Source organism: Caretta caretta, chromosome 1 (genome assembly GCF_965140235.1).
Source record: "Caretta caretta isolate rCarCar2 chromosome 1, rCarCar1.hap1, whole genome shotgun sequence".
Classification (NCBI taxonomy): Eukaryota; Metazoa; Chordata; order Testudines; family Cheloniidae; genus Caretta; species Caretta caretta.
The window spans coordinates 131010311-131030535 of NC_134206.1; the positions used below are offsets into that span (position 1 = coordinate 131010311).

At 43.1% G+C, this 20225-nt stretch overlaps 1 protein-coding gene across 8 annotated transcripts in view; it reads left to right on the forward strand.

The window, feature by feature from the left end:
- The window catches only part of STS (steroid sulfatase), a 186951-nt gene that overhangs the window by 72849 nt on the left and 93877 nt on the right, over positions 1-20225 (forward strand). For all 8 annotated transcript variants that reach the window (XR_012669478.1, XM_075131164.1, XM_075131163.1 and 5 more), the window contains one exon: positions 389-525. Coding sequence is in view for 7 of the 8 variants with exons in the window: in XM_075131164.1 (XP_074987265.1) it covers positions 389-525 (137 nt within the window). In the remaining variant the exon portion in view is untranslated. The remainder of the gene's footprint in view (positions 1-388; positions 526-20225) is intronic.

The following is a 20225-nucleotide window of genomic DNA, read 5'->3' on the forward strand; positions in this document are numbered from 1 at the left end:
AAACTATGCATTGTTCTAGTGCTTCCTGGCAAGGTCAGAGAGAGAAAAAAAAAAAGGCAAGTGGCTAGGTCCGTTTAGTGCCTCACTCTGTACAATGATTGTGCCAGTGTTTTTTGAACAGGTATAACAACTAATCTAACAGAAGGGTTAATTGGCTGTATTTCTTATCTTCAATACAGTATGAATTAAGAGTGGCATTTCTAACATGAGATTTCAGAATTGCTCTATAAATATTTTGTTAGTCCTTTCCCTATATAATATTTCTTCTGTTCTGTAGAGCATGCATGTAGAAAGACTTCATTGTTAGAAATGTTGCTAACATTTTCTTGCTGTCCAAGTGATTTACTTCTGGATTTTTTATTTTATTTATTTTTTTTATTTATTTCAGGAATGCTGATGCACCATTTCTTCTTTTCCTGTCCTACCTTCAAGTCCACACTGCTCTATATGCATCAAAGGATTTCAAAGGAAAGAGCAAACATGGCTTATATGGGGATGCTGTAGAGGAAATAGACTGGAGTGTAGGTATGTTGTACATTTATCTTAAATGAGTTTAAAAATTTTCACAGATGTTTCTTTAACCTTCATTAGAAATTTGTGACAATTCCACTGCATGCAAAATCTGCTCTGGTAAGGAGAAGACTAAACAATTACTATGTAGTAATACTGATTGCTTAGATGCTGTGTCATGCTCAGGTGCTAGTGATACTGTGTCTCTTGGTATCATATGAATTCGGTATAAATTCTGCAAGCTGCAAGTCATCAGATGGAAAGCTGAATTCAGGAGACTTCATAGGGCTGTCATCAAAAGAACTAACGATAAAATAACGGCAAAGTCTTAATATGTACTGTTATTGCTAATTCTTAGTAAGCACACATATATAATGAGTAATTCTTTCATACTGGTGAAATCAGTCAAGTGGGTCCACTTCTCTGGGCACAATACAGCCAAAAGGCAAATAAGTCACCTCTCAAGGCACGGACTCCCTGATGTCACAAAGAGCAGTAAGTTATCAAATCGTTCAATGGGCCTACTTAATTTCTGGGCATATTGGAATGACTCTCCATTTCTAGAGGTAATCACCTGTGAAAACAACTCACAGTTCATACTTGAAACAATCAGGTGAAAGTAGTATAGTACTAAAAGATAATGATCATCTTGCATTCCTCCTCCCTACCTACCCCAAGCCAATTCTGGTTTTAGTAAAGCCAAGTAAAAAATTACTTTCTTCAAATAAGCAATATTTACTAAATTACTAGAAACAGACTTTCGTCTCAATATAAGATGCATGCTTAATAGTATGCTTTCAAACAATGTATTTTGATTGCAAGCATGTAGAGTTCGACTCCATATACATTTCTATTCATATCAGCATCAAGAAATTCAGACTACAAATGGCAAGGGATGAACGGGCTGCAGTGATTGTTCAGCAAGGTACATAAAGGGATTTGTAATATACATAGGGCAATATTTGAATAGATAGGTAAAAAACATGGAAGTAGTGAAGCATTTTAAATGGGATGAGTATCCTTGTAGGCAACTGGACCTCAAAAACTGTTCTATATATGAAGTTTATTCAAGTGAGGGAGACTTGCACTCAATCTTCCTTACTTCCTCAACTTTCACCACTCCTCGTGGTGCTATGGTAAACACTATGACTAAGTTGGTTGTTTGCTACAGTCTTAGCGTTAGACTGCCATATGGTTGGTGAACATCCATGTCGTCATGCCCTCCAAACCATTAGTATGTCTGTGACATCATGTCCTTTCCTCTACCTCTGCTTCCAGTTTGATGTCTTCATACACAGTAGTAAGGATTAGGCAAATCTAATTCACTACTTGCTACTGCCATTCATTACCTCAGCTTAACTTTGTTCACCTGTTGAGACAGTTTACAGTTGTGGCCACTGAATACAAGCAACTAGTTGGAGACAAAAACAACAGACTAGCTGTTCCTGAAGCACTAGTATTGTAGAGTTGTTTACAGATTGAGTGTCACTATCCAACGGTACCACTGGACTCTCAGGGAATACTTTAAACACACCAAGCAGCAAGTTGCAATGTCAAAAAGATATAGTTAAAACAATTTGGGACCTACCAGATAGCCAGGATCTGGCTTTATTCTCCTTGATGTTTTGAATCATATGTAGTCCGTTGTAAACAGAGACAGTTCCAGATATGATATAGTGAATAACCTCTGGTCTTCCTCAGACTTCATTGCACTTTTCTTTTCTTTTCTTTTCTTTTCTTTTCTTTTCTTTTCTTTTTCATTACAATATGTCATAAAAGGATGAGTAGCAGCAGAACTAAACACCCAGGGCCAGATCCTCAACTAGTGGAGTTCTGTCAGTTTATCCCAGCTGAGGATCTAGTCCCACAGTCTGGCTGATGTTTGGTAAGAGTGATTTGTTCTCAGGTTGCCTATTTGCTTCAAATGAAAGAGGAAAATTTTAAGTTCTTATGGATACATTCTTTCCATAATTACAACTATAAAGAAAAGAACTGTTGCTGGGATGTTCAAAGGAGCCTGAGGTAGTTGGGTACCCACCTCCCATGGAAATAGGCACCTAACTTCCCTAGGCTCTTTTAAAAATCAAAGTTTAAATGCCTGAGAGTAAGCATAGGTCTGACAAACTAGACATTTAATGTATTGCTCACATCAGTGGTCAGCATGCCGACTTTGATTTCTACGCTGGTACCGCTTCAGCATCTGTGCTAGGAAATACAAGCAATATTAGTTGAAACAGCTGGCCTAAAAAAGTGAAAAACTGCAAACTTCTCTTAAAGGGAAGTTTGATCCTATGTTGACAAAGCACAAGTAACTAGCTACGCACAGAAAAATATAAATGTGGGGGGACCACAGAAATGTCAACTTGACATGAAGGGTTGATTCACAAAAGGACTTAGGCATCTAACCGCCAATTTAAGTACCTAAATCACAGAATCAGCCCCCGCTTAGGTGCTGCCAAACACTGTAGGCTTCTAAACTCAATCGATGCCAACATTTTTGCTGTACAATTTCCCTAAGTGCCTGTGTTTCTTCTGTTCATGCACACTGCAGTCCCATGCCAGTTATCCGGATGCCTAACTCCCAGTGTGATGCATGAATCGGGGAAAGATAGGTGTTCCTCCACCTAACTTTCCAGCAAGGCCCCATCTGGTAAGCATGCTCTGAGCTTTCCTACTCAATCAGGCCCCTGTAGATGACATGCTTACACAAAACAGCCAGGGTGGAGGTAGACCTCCTGCATAACTTTTAATCCAGTGGTTAGGGTACTAATCTGGGATGTGAAAGACTCATGGTTCAAGTCCCCACTTTGCTGGAGGGGAGAAGGGATCTGAACTGGGGTGTGTGACCTCTCAGGTGAGTGTCTGAACTGGGGCTATGAGATATTTTTAAGTGGGACTCTCTGTCTCTTCTGTTGAAGCTGCTCCACTGTGGTTAGATCATTTAAGAAAAACTGAAGCAGGGGACCTGGACCCTGGGTTTCCTTTCTCCCCAGGGAGTTCTCAATCTACCATGCTACAGAGTCATTCTCATGCTTGCTGCCCCCTCTCTGATCCAATGATTCCTTCATTATTTGTCCACAGTGGAACAGCTTCAACTGGAAAAATTGAGGGAGCACCCCTTCCTCCCCCATCAGAATATCTTATAGCCTAGTGGCTAGGGTATTCATCTGAGAGGTGGCATGTCCCAGTCCATATCCCTCTCTCTCTTGAGGGCTTGTCTATACTGGCAAGTTTTGTCACCAAAAACTGGCTTTTGGCGACAAAACAGCGATAGTGTACACACTGCAATGTCACTTTTTTTGAAAAAAAAATGCCTAGGTTTGGTGACAAAAAACTTCCACCCCTGCGAGAGACTTTTGTCTTTTCCCTTCCCTTTATGTCGACAAACAGCCAATGCAGACACCACGGTGTTGGGGTTTTTTTTCGATTTTATTGGCCTCCAGAAAGTATCCCACAATTCCCATGCTGCCACTCTGGTCAGTGGTTTGAATTCTGCTGCCCTGCAGCCAACCCGCCCCTCCCCCTTGCAAGCTCCTGGAATTTTAAATCTCATTTCCTGCTTGCTGGCTTCCCAGGTGGCTTCCCAGGTGAGCATGGCTAGCTATTGCACCAAATGCGCTCCTGCTTGGACCATCGCTGAGTTGTTGGATCTGATCAGTATATGGGGAGAGGAGTCTGTTCAGTAGCAGCTGCGAGTGAGCCATAGGAATCGGGACACATATGGGCAAATTTCTCTAGAATGCTGCTTTTGCTAGGCAAGCAACAGAGCGGATGATAAAAGTTATGGAGGATCAGACGGAGATGCTCAAGTCTTTGATACAACTACAGACTGAACAGATCCGAGGTCGAGCACCACTGCAACAGATGCACAATTCTTTGCCAACCCCACCCCCCTCTATGCCCACATATTCCTTTTTACTTCACAGCACTCCTGAGTTTCTCCATCGCTCCACCCCCTCTCTCAGCTTGTACAGTGATAGCTGGAGCTACACACAATTGTTAGGTTTTACCCTTTTTAACAATAAATAAAGGCTAAGGTATTTCTACAAAAGCGTATAGCAATCAATTCACTCTCGGGAACAAGCTTCTAAAGCATTGTGTTGCGTGGATCTTGGGACCCAAAATTGCACATGGATGCAACAGGAAAGCATCTCCAAAGCAGACATGTGTTACTGCCCCTCACTGTCAAAGTGATTCCTCAAAGCCTCTCTGATGTTAATAGCAGCCCTCTGGGCTCCTCAGACAGCCCTAGCATCTGGCTGTTCAAACTGTGCAGCCAAGCACTCTGCCTCAGTGCTCCACACCTGAGCAAATATTTCACCCTTAGATTCACACAGATTATGCAAAGTGCAGCATGCAGCTATGACCACGGGAATATTATCCTCGGTAAAGTCTAGCCTGCAATTTAAACACCTCCAGCCAGCTTTCAAACAGCCAAAGGCACATTTTACTACCATGCGGCACCTGCTCAGCCTGTTATTAAAATGCTCCTTGCTGCTGTCCAGGTGTCCTATGTAAGGTTTCATGAGCCAGGTTGTAAGGGTAAGCTGGGTCTTCCAGGATTACTATGGGCATTTCCACATCTCCCACTGTGAACTTGTGGTCTGGAAAGAAAGTCCCCACCTATAGGTTTCTGAACAGGCCACTGTTCCTGAAGATGCATGCGTCATGCATCTTTCCAGACCAGCCTGCATTGATGTCCATGAAATGCCCCCCAGTGATCCACAAGCGCCTGAAACACCATGGAGAAGTATCCCTCCCTATTGATATGTTCTGAGGCAAGGTGGTCTGTGCTAAAATTGGAATGTGTGTGCCATCAATCGCCCCGCCACAGTTAGGGAAACCCATCTCTGCAAAGCCATCTACTATTTCATCCACATTTCCCAGAGTCACGGTCCTATGCAGCAGGATGCAATTTATTTCCCTGCATACTTGGAGTAATACAGCCCCAACAGTGGACTTTCCTACTCCAAATTGATTTGCAACAGACTGGTAGCAATCTGGATTTGCCAGCTTCCACACAGCAATTGCAACACACTTCTCTACCGAAAGGGCAACTCTCATTCTGGTGTCCTTGCACCACAGGTCGGGGGACAGCTCAGCACATAGCTCCATGAAGGCTGCTTTATGCATCCTAAAGTTCTGTGCCCACTGGTCATCATCCCACACCTGCATGACAATGCGATCCCACCAATCAGTGCTAGCCCAAAAGCGACTACCATATACAGCTGCTCTGTGAATGCGCAAAGCACTGATAAGTTGCTGCCATCCATATCACACTCGGGTGCCTGTGATTCATCATCTGCTAACTTTGCAAGTAACTCAGCGAGTAACTATGCTGCTATGCGCAATGTCCTCAGACAGCTAACGGCACATAGGAGAGAAGTGCGGGATCCATCCTCTCTCACTGCAGATGCTGGCGCACACTACAAAAGAATGACAGTTGGAAAAACAGCGCGAAAGGAAGCCAGAGACCTTTGGAGGGGTGGGACACAAAGCGGTGCACAGTGGTACATTTTGCACATCCCAGGATGTGCCGCACTCCATTTCAGCATTCCCACAACACCTAGCGACAGACGGTGTCACCAGGCACTGTGGGATACATACCCACAGACCATTGCTCTCGCTGTTGACAAAAGTGCCCCGAATGTGGACACGATCTGTTGACAGAGGGAGCAAATGTAGACATGCTTTGGCGACTTTGTTTTTGTTAATTTTTGCTTGGCGACATTAATTTCATTGAAAAAATTTGCCAGTGTAGACAAGCCCTGAGTATCCTAGCCACTGGGCTAAAAGTTGTCTCCCTCCCCATCATGTGCCTAACTTTCTTTGTGAATATAGCTCAAAATCCTTAAATTAAACAGAACCTAATTATAGCCAGGCAAATAGAAAGTATAGAAAACCACATTAGAGCAGTTTACTTGAAACTGGACACACCACCCCTCAGCTGAGTACTTGAGCAACATTTTGCTTCTAGTCTTAAACACGGTCATCCATGAGCTGCTCAATGTAGGGAAATGTCACAGAAAATCTTTGTTGGTGGGTAATGAGAAAGTGCGAACAGCTGTAATGCAGTTGTGACTGTCATATTCCAGAGATTAAGAACTTGTGTCAAAAGCAGAAGCATGAAGGTGAATGAAAATTGTTCCCTGATTTTTGAGCCCAGTAACGCAGGTCAAAAAGAAGGATTTTGCTGTCATAAAGTACTTAAAGTAAGGAGGAGGCTTCTTAGTTTTTTCCCTCCAGAGTGAGAATCTTCAGTCAAGGAAAACTCTCCATTTTTTGAGACTTAATCACCTAACCAACTATTAAAATAAATAGAGAGTTTTCCTTCTTAATTTTAGCAGGGGAGTTGACAGAAAGGCAGGTGGATGAAATGCTTTTTAAAAAAAAATTATGTTTGAGGCATGTTAAATTGATACTTGATGATTATGATTGCAATCCAGGTTCCAAATACTAAGTATAAGCTCACAGGATAAGCTTTGGGATCCTGTATTTCTACTGCTCATGCATGTTTCATGTGTATATAACAGAATTCAGTGCTTAAAGAGTTCATAGTTTTAATGCTGCTTCATATGACATGCCTTGGAGGGTTATTCTCTGACTAGTTAACATTTTAAATTTGTTTCAGTGTAGGCTAAGTACCTTATTATTTATATTAATGTTAGTTTATAGTTGTAGCAGGTGAAATTACCTCCCACTGTAAAAATGAACAGACTATAATCCCTTTTTCTTGCTGTATTTTTTTTAAATAACATAGTAGTGGATGTAATGTGGAAGTCTGAATGGATATGTGCTGAAATTATTTATGATAAAATTAAACCACACTTATATAATCACTACAAAGAGTTCTGGAGCCTCCCCACCGTAGCCTTATGTTACAGCTCTGTGAAGACATACCTCTTCAGAGACTCAGAAGCAGAGCTCTCTCTTCTGTTCTCCTTACAGTTGGGGGCGGGGGGGAGGGTCTCCTAACAGGGAGCCTTTTATTCCCCTGTAGAACAATCAGTGCTACATAGTTCACACATAAGGAAGAGCTAAGAAATGCTAGCTATACTCTGGGACAAACCAAACACCAGTAAGGTGTGGCCATTACATTGTGTGTCTTTATTATTATAAAGAGAATTCCATGAACTTCCAAATAAAATTAAAAACAGAATCTCCCCTCCCTCACCATATTCCTAAGCAGATGTCAACAAGGTGTACTTATGATGCTCATTAAGAAAAGGTGGAGGAAACAAACCATTTTGGATATGAAGTTTCTGTTTGGGAATCTCCTTAATAGTGTGGATAGTTAGTGTAGAAGAGAAAATAGGTGGGTCCTACCTACAGTCAGTTTACATTTAGAAATGAAGATTCTGTAGAAAAACCTGAGTGTCTCTGGATTAAGTTTAGAAGTGTGTGCAACAAGAGTGATGTAGTGGTGGGAGTCTGCTATAGACCACCGGACCAGGGGGATGAGGTAGATGAGGCTTTCTTCCGGCAGCTCACGGAAGCTACTAGATCGCATGCCCTGATTCTCATGGGTGACTTTAATTTTCCTGATATCTGCTGGGAGAGCAATACAGCGGTGCATAGACAATCCAGGAAGTTTTTGGAAAGCGTAGGGGACAATTTCCTGGCGCAAGTGCTAGAGGAGCCAACTGGGGGGGGCGCTTTTCTTGACCTGCTGCTCACAAACCGGGTAGAATAAGTGGGGGAAGCAAAAGTGGATGGGAATCTGGGAGGCAGTGACCATGAGTTGGTTGAATTCAGGATCCTGATGCAGGGAAGAAAGGTAAGCAGCAGGATACGGACCCTGGACTTCAGGAAAGCAGACTTCGACTCCCTCAGGGAACGGATGGTCAGGATCCCCTGGGGGACTAACTTGAAGGGGAAAGGAGTCCAGGAGAGCTGGCTGTATTTCAAGGAATCACTGTTGAGGTTACAGGGACAAACCATCCCAATGAGTCGAAAGAATAGTAAATATGGCAGGTGACCAGCTTGGCTTAATGGTGAAATCCTAGCGGATCTTAAACATAAAAAAGAAACTTACAAGAAGTGTAAGGTTGGACATATGACCAGGGAAGAGTATAAAAATATTGCTCGGGCATGTAGGAATGATATCAGGAGGGCCAAATCGCACCTGGAGCTGCAGCTAGCGAGAGATGTCAAGAGTAACAAGAAGGGTTTCCTCAGGTATGTTGGCAACAAGAAGAAAGCCAAGGAAAGTGTGGGCCCCTTACTGAATGAGGGAGGCAACCTAGTGACAGAGGATGTGGAAAAAGCTAATGTACTCAATGCTTTTTTTGCCTCTGTCTTCACTAACAAGGTCAGCTCCCAGACTGCTGCGCTGGGCATCACAAAATGGGGAAGAGATGGCCAGCCCTCTGTGGAGATAGAGATGGTGAGGGACTATTTAGAAAAGCTGGACGTGCACAAGTCCATGGGGCCGGACGAGTTGCATCCGAGAGTGCTGAAGGAATTGGCGGCTGTGATTGCAGAGCCATTGGCCATTATCTTTGAAAACTCGTGGCGAACCGGGGAAGTCCCGGATGACTGGAAAAAGGCTAATGTAGTGCCAATCTTTAAAAAAGGGAAGAAGGAGGATCCTGGGAACTACAGTCCAGTCAGCCTCACCTCAGTCCCTGGAAAAATCATGGAGCAGGTCCTCAAAGAATCAATCCTGATGCACTTGCATGAGAGGAAAGTGATCAGGAACAGCCAGCATGGATTCACCAAGGGAAGGTCATGCCTGACTAATCTAATCGCTTTTTATGATGAGATTACTGGTTCTGTGGATGAAGGGAAAGCAGTGGATGTATTGTTTCTTGACTTTAGCAAAGCTTTTGACACGGTCTCCCACAGTATTCTTGTCAGCAAGTTAAGGAAGTATGGGCTGGATGAATGCACTATAAGGTGGGTAGAAAGCTGGCTAGATTGTCGGGCTCAACGGGTAGTGATCAATGGCTCCATGTCTAGTTGGCAGCCGGTGTCAAGTGGAGTGCCCCAGGGGTCAGTCCTGGGGCCGGTTTTGTTCAATATCTTCATAAATGATCTGGAGGATGGTGTGGATTGCACTCTCAGCAAATTTGCGGATGATACTAAACTGGGAGGAGTGGTAGATACGCTGGAGGGGAGGGATAGGATACAGAGGGACCTAGACAAATTGGAGGATTGGGCCAAAAGAAATCTGATGAGGTTCAATAAGGATAAGTGCAGGGTCCTGCACTTAGGATGGAAGAATCCAATGCACCGCTACAGACTAGGGACCGAATGGCTAGGCAGCAGTTCTGCGGAAAAGGACCTAGGGGTGACAGTGGACGAGAAGCTGGATATGAGTCAGCAGTGTGCCCTTGTTGCCAAGAAGGCCAATGGCATTTTGGGATGTATAAGTAGGGGCATAGCGAGCAGATCGAGGGACGTGATTGTTCCCCTCTATTCGACATTGGTGAGGCCTCATCTGGAGTACTGTGTCCAGTTTTGGGCCCCACACTTTAAGAAGGATGTGGATAAATTGGAGAGAGTCCAGCGAAGGGCAACAAAAATGATTAGGGGTCTGGAACACATGACTTATGAAGAGAGGCTGAGGGAGCTGGGATTGTTTAGCCTGCAGAAGAGAAGAATGAGGGGGGATTTGATAGCTGCTTTCAACTACCTGAAAGGGGGTTCCAAAGAGGATGGCTCTAGACTGTTCTCAATGGTAGCAGATGACAGAACGAGGAGTAATGGTCTCAAGCTGCAGTGGGGGAGGTTTAGATTGGATATTAGGAAAAACTTTTTCACTAAGAGGGTGGTGAAACACTGGAATGCGTTACCTAGGGAGGTGGTAGAATCTCCTTCCTTAGAGGTTTTTAAGGTCAGGCTTGACAAAGCCCTGGCTGGGATGATTTAACTGGGAATTGGTCCTGCTTCGAGCAGGGGGTTGGACTAGATGACCTTCAGGGGTCCCTTCCAACCCTGATATTCTATGATTCTATGATTTCTTGATGTGATAGGATTCAAATTTGGAAAAGCCCTTGGCTGACTACAAGTACATATAAGCAAGATACTTATATTACCCTATGACGGTGACAAGCTGTGGACATGATTTTACTGTCTTGGATGGTACTGCCCTATTGAGCGATGTTGGTATTTTCTTGGTGTATGCTGAGTAAATGGTGGTATGTCAGAATTATGGGCAAAAATTGATAAAGGGGCATGTAGGAGAGTCCAGGGACAAGATTTGCAAAAGTGTTTAATTATTTTGGGTGCCCAGCTTGAGAAATCAATATTTTCATTCATGACTTGGAATGGGGAGTTTGCTTATATAATCTGTGGATGACACCAAGGTGGGAGGGATTTCTAGCACTTTGGATGCCAGGATTAAAATTCAAAACAGACTTAACAAATTAGAAAATTGGTCTGAAATGAATAAGATGAAATTCAGTAAACAAAAGTGCTTCACACAGGAAGGACAACTCAAATGCACAACTACAAGATGGGGAATAACTGGCTAGCTTGTAGTGCTGCTGAAAAGGATATGGAGGTTATAGCGGATCACAGGTTGAATATGATGTAATGTGATGCAGTTGTGAAAAAGACCAATATAATTCTGGGATGTATTAACAAGAGTGTCATATGTAAGACATGGCAGGTAATTGTCCTGTTCTACTAGGCACTGGTGAGGCCTCAGCTGGACTACTTTGTCCAGTTCTGGGCACCTCACTTTAGGAAAGATGTGGACTGTAGTGAGGCAGAGTGGCCTCCCTCTGAGCCTGAGAGCGAGGGACCACTACACTCGCCCTAGTAGGAAGAGCCAAACTGCCCTGCCCCCTGCACCGGAAGCAGAAAGGTGTGGCAGGAAGTATGAGTGTTGGGCCCTGCAGCTTAGTTGGGCAGAAGCCAGGGAAGGTGGCAGATGCCCCTAGCAGAACTCTGGACCCAAAACTGCACTGTGCAATGCCCTGCTCCCAGCCATGGACAGGAGTTACCAGGACTGCCATCAGCCATGTACCCTGAAGAGACTGAGGACCCTTGGACCACAAAGCCCTGCACCAAGACTGTGGTAGGATGTAACCCAGGGAAACCAGACTTTAGTCCAGTTGTGTCGCTGGAAAGCGAGTCAGCATGTTTTGGTGAGATCCCTGCTGACCCAGTGGCAGAACCATTCACCATTGTTAGTACCCTGGGCTGAGACCCAGTAGAGTAGGATGGGCCTGGATCCCCCTACCCGCCTGCCATCAACCACACCCCTGATTTGGCAGCCTGCTTCCCCAGAAGGCTGTGAGGCCCCAACTGTGTTTGCTGGCTGCCTTAGTCAGGAGATCTAGGCTAAAGCCTGCTCCTTGCTGGGCCCCACCCAGAGGGTCAGAGCCTCAGACTGTTTGCTGGCTGCCAGGAGGCTCAGGCTAAAGACTGCTCATAGCTCTGCCTCATCCAGAGGGTCAGAATCTCAGACTGTGATCTCCATGCACCCTAGCCTGGAGGCTTGGGCTAGAGACTGCTTACTGCTCTTCCCCACCCAGAAGCCAGAGCTATAGACTGCTAATTGTTGTTGTTGCCTGATGCAGCGAGTCAGATTGGCCTCCCTCTGAGCCTGAGACTGAGCCACTGCTACACGGACAAATTGGAGAGAGTGCAGAGGAGAGCAACAAAAATGGCAATAGGTTTAGAAAACCTGACCTACAAGGAAAAGATAAACTAACTAGGCATGTTTAGTCTTGAGAAAAAAAGACTGGGGGGGGGGTACCTGATACGTCTCCAAATATGCTAAGGCGTGTTATAAGAAAGATTGTTATCAATTGTTCTCTCTGGGTATATCTACACTACAATTAGAAACCCATGGCTGGCTCACACCAACTGACTTGGACGTGGGCTGTGGGACTGTTTAATTGCAGTATAGACTTCTGGGCTCTCAGATCTTCCCACATTACAGGGTCTTAGAGCCCCGGGCCCAGCATGACCCCGGGAATCTACACTGAAATTCAATAGCACTGCAGTCTGAGCCGAAATCACCAGGCACAGGCCAGCCACAGGTGTCTAATTGCCTAACTTTCCTGAAAGATTGGGCTTAATCTTTAGCAAGGGAGATTTAGATTAGATGTTAGAAAGTTTTCCCCTAACTATAAGGATAGTTAAGCACTGCAGTAGCATTCCAAGGGAGGTTGTGGAATCCCCGCCATTGGAGGTTTATAAGAACAGGTTCAACAAACCTGTCAGGGATGGTCTAGGTATACTTGGTCCTGCTTCAGTGCAGGGAGCAGGACTGGATGACCTGTTGAAGTCCCTTCCAGTTCTACGTTTCTGTGATCCTAAGGGCCTGATCCAAAACCCATTAAAGTTAATGGGAATCATATCCATTGTCCCCAGTGGCTTTGGATCAGACCCAACTGTTTAATACTGCACAGCAAATAATTACATCTTTGGAGAAGAAGAGAAGATTTTTGAAATTAGGATTGTTTGAGAAATGTGGGTAGGCAGAATGCAATTACTGAAACTGGAATTTGTCCAGGACACCAATACTAGGGCAATCAGCGACATTCCTACTCTTATGAAAATTATCATGGAGTCTAAATGATCACAAATAGTCAGGAGGGCAGAAGAGGGCCACTTCTTCAGATGCTGAAATATGTACTACACTCTCTCTAACTCATCTGTTAGTGTCTTCCATATGTAGGGCAGCATATATGGTGCATCTATGTTTTATTAATAGAAACCCTTTTTTGTATTCTAGAAATCTCATGCCGAAGTTATAAACGCTCAGATTTTTAAACATGAGAGACTATCTCTAATGAGAAAGTCATCAAAGGAAAACGTCATTTTTTATTTTTTATTTTTAAACTACTCGGCACTGAAACTGCATTCCTAGGAAATTTTTTTTTTTTTTTAAATTTGCTGTCCTATTTCTAGTAATAACTTTTTTTTTATTCTTCTGGGAAATGGTATGACATTCAGCTAAACCTATTAAAGCTGGCCCTTTATTTAGTCATAATATGTGAGCTGCTATTAGTGTGGCTCTCACGGCCATATGTTACTATGCAGGATTTGTATGCAATCAGCGTTTATTTAGAATCCCACTCTATTAATTCTAATACATGAAGGACTCATAAATCAGCAGTAAACTAGTGAACTCTGGATTATATGAAAAAGAACTAAAGATAGAGAGTAATAATATGAGAAGCAAAAACAACACTCACTTATGCCACAGAAAAAATGAATGAGACACTCTTAATTTGTTGCTCTCAATTGCTTCCCTGTACAAGACTCCAGCCTAGGGCTGTATGATAGGGGGCTACATTTTCATTGGTTTGCATCTTCCACAGTCATTTACACCTATGCAAAGTAGATGTAAAATGCTATTTAATCAGAATGGTAGCACAAAGTGAAAGGCAGCACACAGTCAGGCCCTGGATTATTAAATTCAGGCAACTAATCAAGACTGAAGCACAAACAAAGCAGATTCAGGAAACTTAAAAGTGAGACTGACAAACCTTAAGAGGATGACATATGTGACATACGATACAGTTAACTTTGCATTTCTTGACATTCTGTTGAGGTGTGTCACAATCCTAACATTTTAGAACAGATTTGGGCAACATGAGGGCCACAGAACCCACTAAAATCCTTTGGTGGGCCGGGGGTATGACATAAGGGAGTATGACATTGGGTCCTATCCCCAGAGGACGTGATGCAGGGTGGGTCATTCCTGCATTTGGTGGGGGATTGAACAGTGAGTCTGCCATGCAGTCACCCAGCAGTGATGGCTTCTGTCCCACGGGGCTGGGCCCAGCTTCCTGCTTTGGCCCGCTGGCTACACCACAGCATCACATGTTACACACATCTGCATGCAGAGGGGAGGCTCTCCCCCTGCATCACCTTGTCCCTTCCTGGCCCTGGTGCCACTGGATTGCCTGCCCTGAACTGGGCTGTGATGGGCCAAATGAACTGATCTTGTGGGCCAGATATGCCCCCCGGGCCACAGTTGGTCATCCCTGTTGAAAATTAATTCAATTGTCATGAAAGGTGGTTGATTAGCATCTCTGGGAAATGGGATTTTTGTCAGTCCACAAGAATGGATATGTTTTCGATAGTAAAGCACTTCCCCACACTGTTCTTCCAGTCTGCTTTTAACTTTAACATTGGAGGACTATTTCTAGGGCTGAGAAGGTAGTTAAGACTCCAGGCCTATTTAGTCTTTGGCATTGCTGGTGAAATTCTCAAGGATATGACTTAGACATTTAGGTTGGTGTCTTTTGAAGGGTGGATGCCTTCCAAACAGATCTGGGCTAAGACCCAAAGTCATTTCATATGTCATCAAACAGTAATGACTTTTAGTCACTACTGACTGGGGCTGGATTTAAGAGGTGACTTTGTAATGAAAGACTCCACATCCCATTTCCAGTGTGATAAACCTCCTGAGTCATCTAATTCCCACTTACATGCAGGTTTTTATAGGTAACATCTTTGTACAAAATAAAACTCCACTGAAAACATTATTTAGAAGATTATAAAGCACATAAGTAGCCACTTCTATAGTATTTTTTTAATCAGTCAAGTTTAATGATGTTGATTAATATCCAGGTAGAGTACTATATAGTGGAAATCTCCTTTGTAATGCAACAGATGCTTGCATTTGAAATTACACAATGGAAGAAATTTGCTGACAGACGCTGTAGAGGCTTCATCAGCAGCAATAGAGAAGGGGTTAATCTATGGGAGCACAAAAAGTTTTTGTGACTAGTGTATTTTATTTTGCAAACATAATATGTATCACTTCCAAAATTATATTTCACTCAAAGTTCTGAAGCCCTGAAAATTGGGCCTTGTAAAAGAAACACTGAGAGAACATACTGTGTAGACTTGTGAACGGAAATGCTGTAATCAGCTAGAAAATTAACATTACTCTTGAGAAGATCTGAAGTTTCCGTAACAAGAAAAAAAGCAAATGCTTGTATTAGGCCACCTAGGGATAAAAGAAACCCAATAACTCCACAAATGCCTCTCCAAACAATAAGTATGCAAAGTTCTGCAATCAACAACTTTCTACCACCCACACACTTTCACAGAGAAGTTAGTTTTCCTCCTTACATTTAATCAATCATTGACTTGAAATGGTAGGATATTGATGCTTGCTTAAAGTGAACGGGAAAACTAATTACGAATGGCAATCAAGATAACAAAGACAATCTTGGCCTAAATTTACCACAGGATCTTTGCTGGCTTCTGCATATACCTTGATGGAGGCTGCTAGTGGCACAAGTTCTATTTGGGGGAAGGTTCTAAACAGAGAGTTTTGAGAGGGACAGTACTACCCAAAGGGTGTGTGGTACTGTCTAGGAAGAATATATAACCAGAGCAACAGGGCATGTGACGATCCAGTGCCTCACCTCAACAACCTCTTTAGCAGGGATTGTTTGAAACTGTTGTCAGGAATTAAAGATGCTCTGTCTCAGCAGAAACCTTGCAGCAAAGCATTAAGGATGAGTCCCCTACCCAGTGCAAGGAGCCAGGCTGGCACAGAGGGAGGTGATTTATGCCTCACTATGCCAGCTTTTGTGAATGTACCTCTTGTGAAGATGAAACCCCTCAGCATTGACTATGAACATGATTTTATGATCCTTTTTCAACGCCTGGAGATAAAGCCAGTGGTGAGCTGGAGCCGGTTCCCACCGGTTTGCTAGAACCGGTTGTTAAATTTTAGAACCGGTTGTTCCACGACGGACATCCGGTTCTAAAAGGGCATCTAAATTTAACTGGCCAAAAGTGGCGCCTTAGGCACCGACTCCACATCCGGGAGATGGGCTGGTGAACTCCACTAGTCGTCACCTACAGCCCCCAACTAAAACCTCTCCAGCGCATCATCAAGGATCTACAACCTATCCTGAAGGACAATTCTTCACTCTCACAGACCTTAGGAGACAGGCCAGTCCTCGCTTACAAGCAGCCCCCAATCTGAAACAAATACTCATCAGCAATTACACACCACACAACAAAAACACTAACACAGGAACCAAACCCTGCAACAAACCCCATTGCCAACTCTGTCCGCAAATCCATTCAAGGGACATCATCATAGTACCTAACCACATCAGTCACACCATCAGGGGCTCGTTCACCTGCACATCTACCAATGTGATATATGCCATAATATGCCAGCAATGCCCCTCTGCCATGTACATTGGACAGTCTCTATGCAAACGAATAAATGGACAGAAATCTGACATCAAGAATTATGACATTCAAAAAGCAGTAGGGGAACACTTCAGTCTCCCTGGACACTCAATAACAGACTTAAAAGTGGCAATTCTTCAATAAAAAAAACTTCAAAAACAGACTCCAATGAGAAACGGCAGAACTGGAATTAATTTGCAAACTGGACACCATCAAATTAGGCCTGAAAAAAGTCTGGGAGTGGATGGGTCACTACAAAAACTAATTCCCCCCTGCTGATACTCACACCTTCTTGTCACCTGTTTGAAATGGCCCACCTTGTTTACATTGGCCTCATTAGCACTACAAAAGTGATTTCCACCCCTTCTTGTCAACTGTTGAGAATAGCTCACTTCCACCTTAATTGAATTGCCTCGTTAGCACTGACCTCCCACTTGGTAAGGCAACTCCCATCTTTTCATATGCTGTGTATTTATACCTCCCTACTGTATGTTCCACTCCATGCATCTGATGAAGTGGGTTTTAGCCCATGAAAGCTTATGCCCAAATAAATGTGTTAGTCTCTAAGGTGCCACAAGGACGCCTCATTGTTTTTGCTGATACAGACTAACACGGCTACCACAGTGTTTACTTATGTTATCAAATACTATTTTGTCCACAGGACCCACCTAATCCAGTGCTCAGGATGGACTATGCTCACTGAATGAGCAGCTATTCAATATTTTGTTTTCTCCTCATTGTTCAGCATGTGGTCTTATTTACTGCACAATAGTTATAATCTGTTCTGAATACAGAATTGTCAATTTCTTCGTGGACTTTGCTGTGGCTCACATCATTATAGCGTCCGAGTGTTTCACAAATTAATTAATTTTTCCAACACTCCTATGGGATGAGGGGATATTGCTACTCCCAGTCTACTGATGGGGAGCTCAAACACATTAAGGTAACAAGCATCCATTAAGTTTGTGTGTCTAGTTTGAGACACCTAAAACTTGATATGCACAGTGGAAATTTAACTAGTCCACCATGTGGATTCTATCTCTCCAGTGGGGATGAACCAGAGAATGCATATCATGCATTACTCTGTACTAGCTTCTGATCCAGTTCAATGTGCTGTTCCTGATCTTCAACGCTCTTAACGGGGAGGGAACAATCTGTCTTAATAGAAGTCTTTTTTTTACTGTGCCCCACTAAGGTAATTGCAATAAATTAGAATACTGTAGTAGACAGGCCCCAGAGTGATACATGCAATGAGGGTGTAGCCTCAGAACCTTCTGAGGCTATGTCTATACTAGGCACCAGTGGCGGTGGTTTGAGTTGTAAGTGTAGCTATTTTATGCAGTGAGAAGCACTGTGGTGTGTAGCTACATGTGTCAATGAAAGGCTCTGGCAGGGGAGAGGCACCAGGGAAAAGTTTCGTAGCTCCCAGCTGACAGAGCCTTTCACTATGGCAAGGAAAGGCTCTGCCAGGGGAGAGGCAGCAGGAAAGGCTGAGTCTGTCAGAGTCTTTCCCTGTAATGGAGAAGGGCTCCAGCAGTGGGGAGCTGCCGGAGCCTTTCTCCACTGCCTCCCTCCTGCCAGAGACTTTCCCCATGTTGGATTCTTTTCGTGTGGAGAGGAAAGGCTCCAGCAGTGGGGAGGTGGTGAGGCACTACACTGCTCAAAATTGCAGTATAGACAGGAAGGCACAGCTTGGGCGAGTAGAGAACATGTATGCTACGTTCTGGCATACATATCCGCAGCCTTCAGTGTGTCTTTATTCTACTTGCATAAGCCATGCCTCACCAGCTACACTGCTTTTTATGCCTGTGTGTGTGGGGGGGGGGGGGGGTACTACATGAGTATGTACTCCAGATGTTCCTGAAAGATGCATGCAGTGTAGCAGTGCACAGTTTTGCCACTTTGAGGACTTAATAGAAGAGACCTATCTCTATGTGCAAGGCTTTCCTTCAAGAACAGAGCTGTAACAGAGCCAGCCATGCCCTCTGGGAACACAACCTCCAAGTACTGATGGAAAATAATTAGGGTAGGACTGGTGAGTTTGGGTCTTTTGGGGATGAATCAGTGTGAATCTCATGTTTGTACATGGGATCTAGACACTATGGCGAAAGGTGCATTATAGATGCATACAGACTGGAGCCATCTGAAGTGTGGTGATATCCCAGCATGACAAACACCTTGTCAAGCCCACTTGATTCCCCCACACACACATATGCATCCTTTTTCTTCTCCCTCAGAATAACCTTCACTTTATTTTACATTAAGATTGTTATTTGGAGAAGGAGGATGGTCCAGTGGTTAGGTCACAAGCCAGGGATTTGAGAAACCTGAGTTCAATTCCTAGACTTCATTTATGGCTTTGAGTAAGTCTCTCTGTGCCTCAGTTCCCCATCTATAAAAATGGGACTAATGCCCTATGGGGTTGTTATGAGGCTAAATATGAGTCATGCTTGGCTTCTATGGTTATGGGTGCCACATAAGTATCTTAGATAGATTTTTTTTTAGTTGACTTTTTTTTAATTTCTAAAGCAGACTGGAATTTAAAAACAAAGTAGGACAGCATCAATCTGAGGAATAATATAAAACTTAAAAGTGCTTTAAGCTGAAAGAAAATTAAAGGATGGCACGCTCATTAAATATAAACTTCTGTTTTTCTGCAAACCCACGCATAAATTGATCCTGACGGTTTAAAAAAAATTACACAGGATGTCTCGGCATTTGTAGCAAAACTATACAAAATACCAGTTTTGACTGGTTAAGATAGCTAGTTTGACATATACAGGTCTGCTTGTTATCCGGAGTGGAATATATTTTTGACATCATAAAGCTGTAGAAATGTTAAACAAGTTATCAGTCAGTAAGGTTTCACATGCTGTTTTCTTATTTACAATATAATATGAACAGATGTAATTTGTCCCTGTCTACAAAATCATCAGCACATGCAGAGGCTTTCAAAATCATTTAATAATGAGTAATGAATCAAAGAATATAAAGAAGATATGATGAATGGTTAGGAACCATTGGTACTATATTTTCAGGTGACAAATAAGAAAACAGACTTTTAAAAGTCTGTGATGTCTTGGTTCTGAACTTTGTAAATTTGAAGTTAGATTTTCCCCAACAGCTAGCTAGATCTACAGAGTAGTTTCTTGATGACAAGTTGCATCAGTAATGAGCCCCTAACGAATGCATATATACATTTGCTTTGGGGAGTTGGATAGTAAATAGCATTTTTTTAGGAACAGGAAGAGGGGATCAAAGGAAAATAAGCTACTCTGACACTACGAGAAGCTTTGAAAACTGGCTTTTGAAAACAAAACTGTTTTGGTTATGAAACTTGATGCATGCATAATTTGGTGTTTGAACTATTTTGTAAATAAGAGGGGTAGGGAGGAAGTAAATCTACACCATATGGATTTTAACAGAGATGAATCCTAACTTTATCCAAAAATTGAGATTTTTTTTTTTTTTGGAGGTTGTTCTGTTTTCTGTTGTTCTGTTGATGTTAAGAGCAGTTTTGGTCCATCAGTCCAAACCTTTATTCATATGAGGCATCCCATTAAAGACAATAAGACCACTTTTAG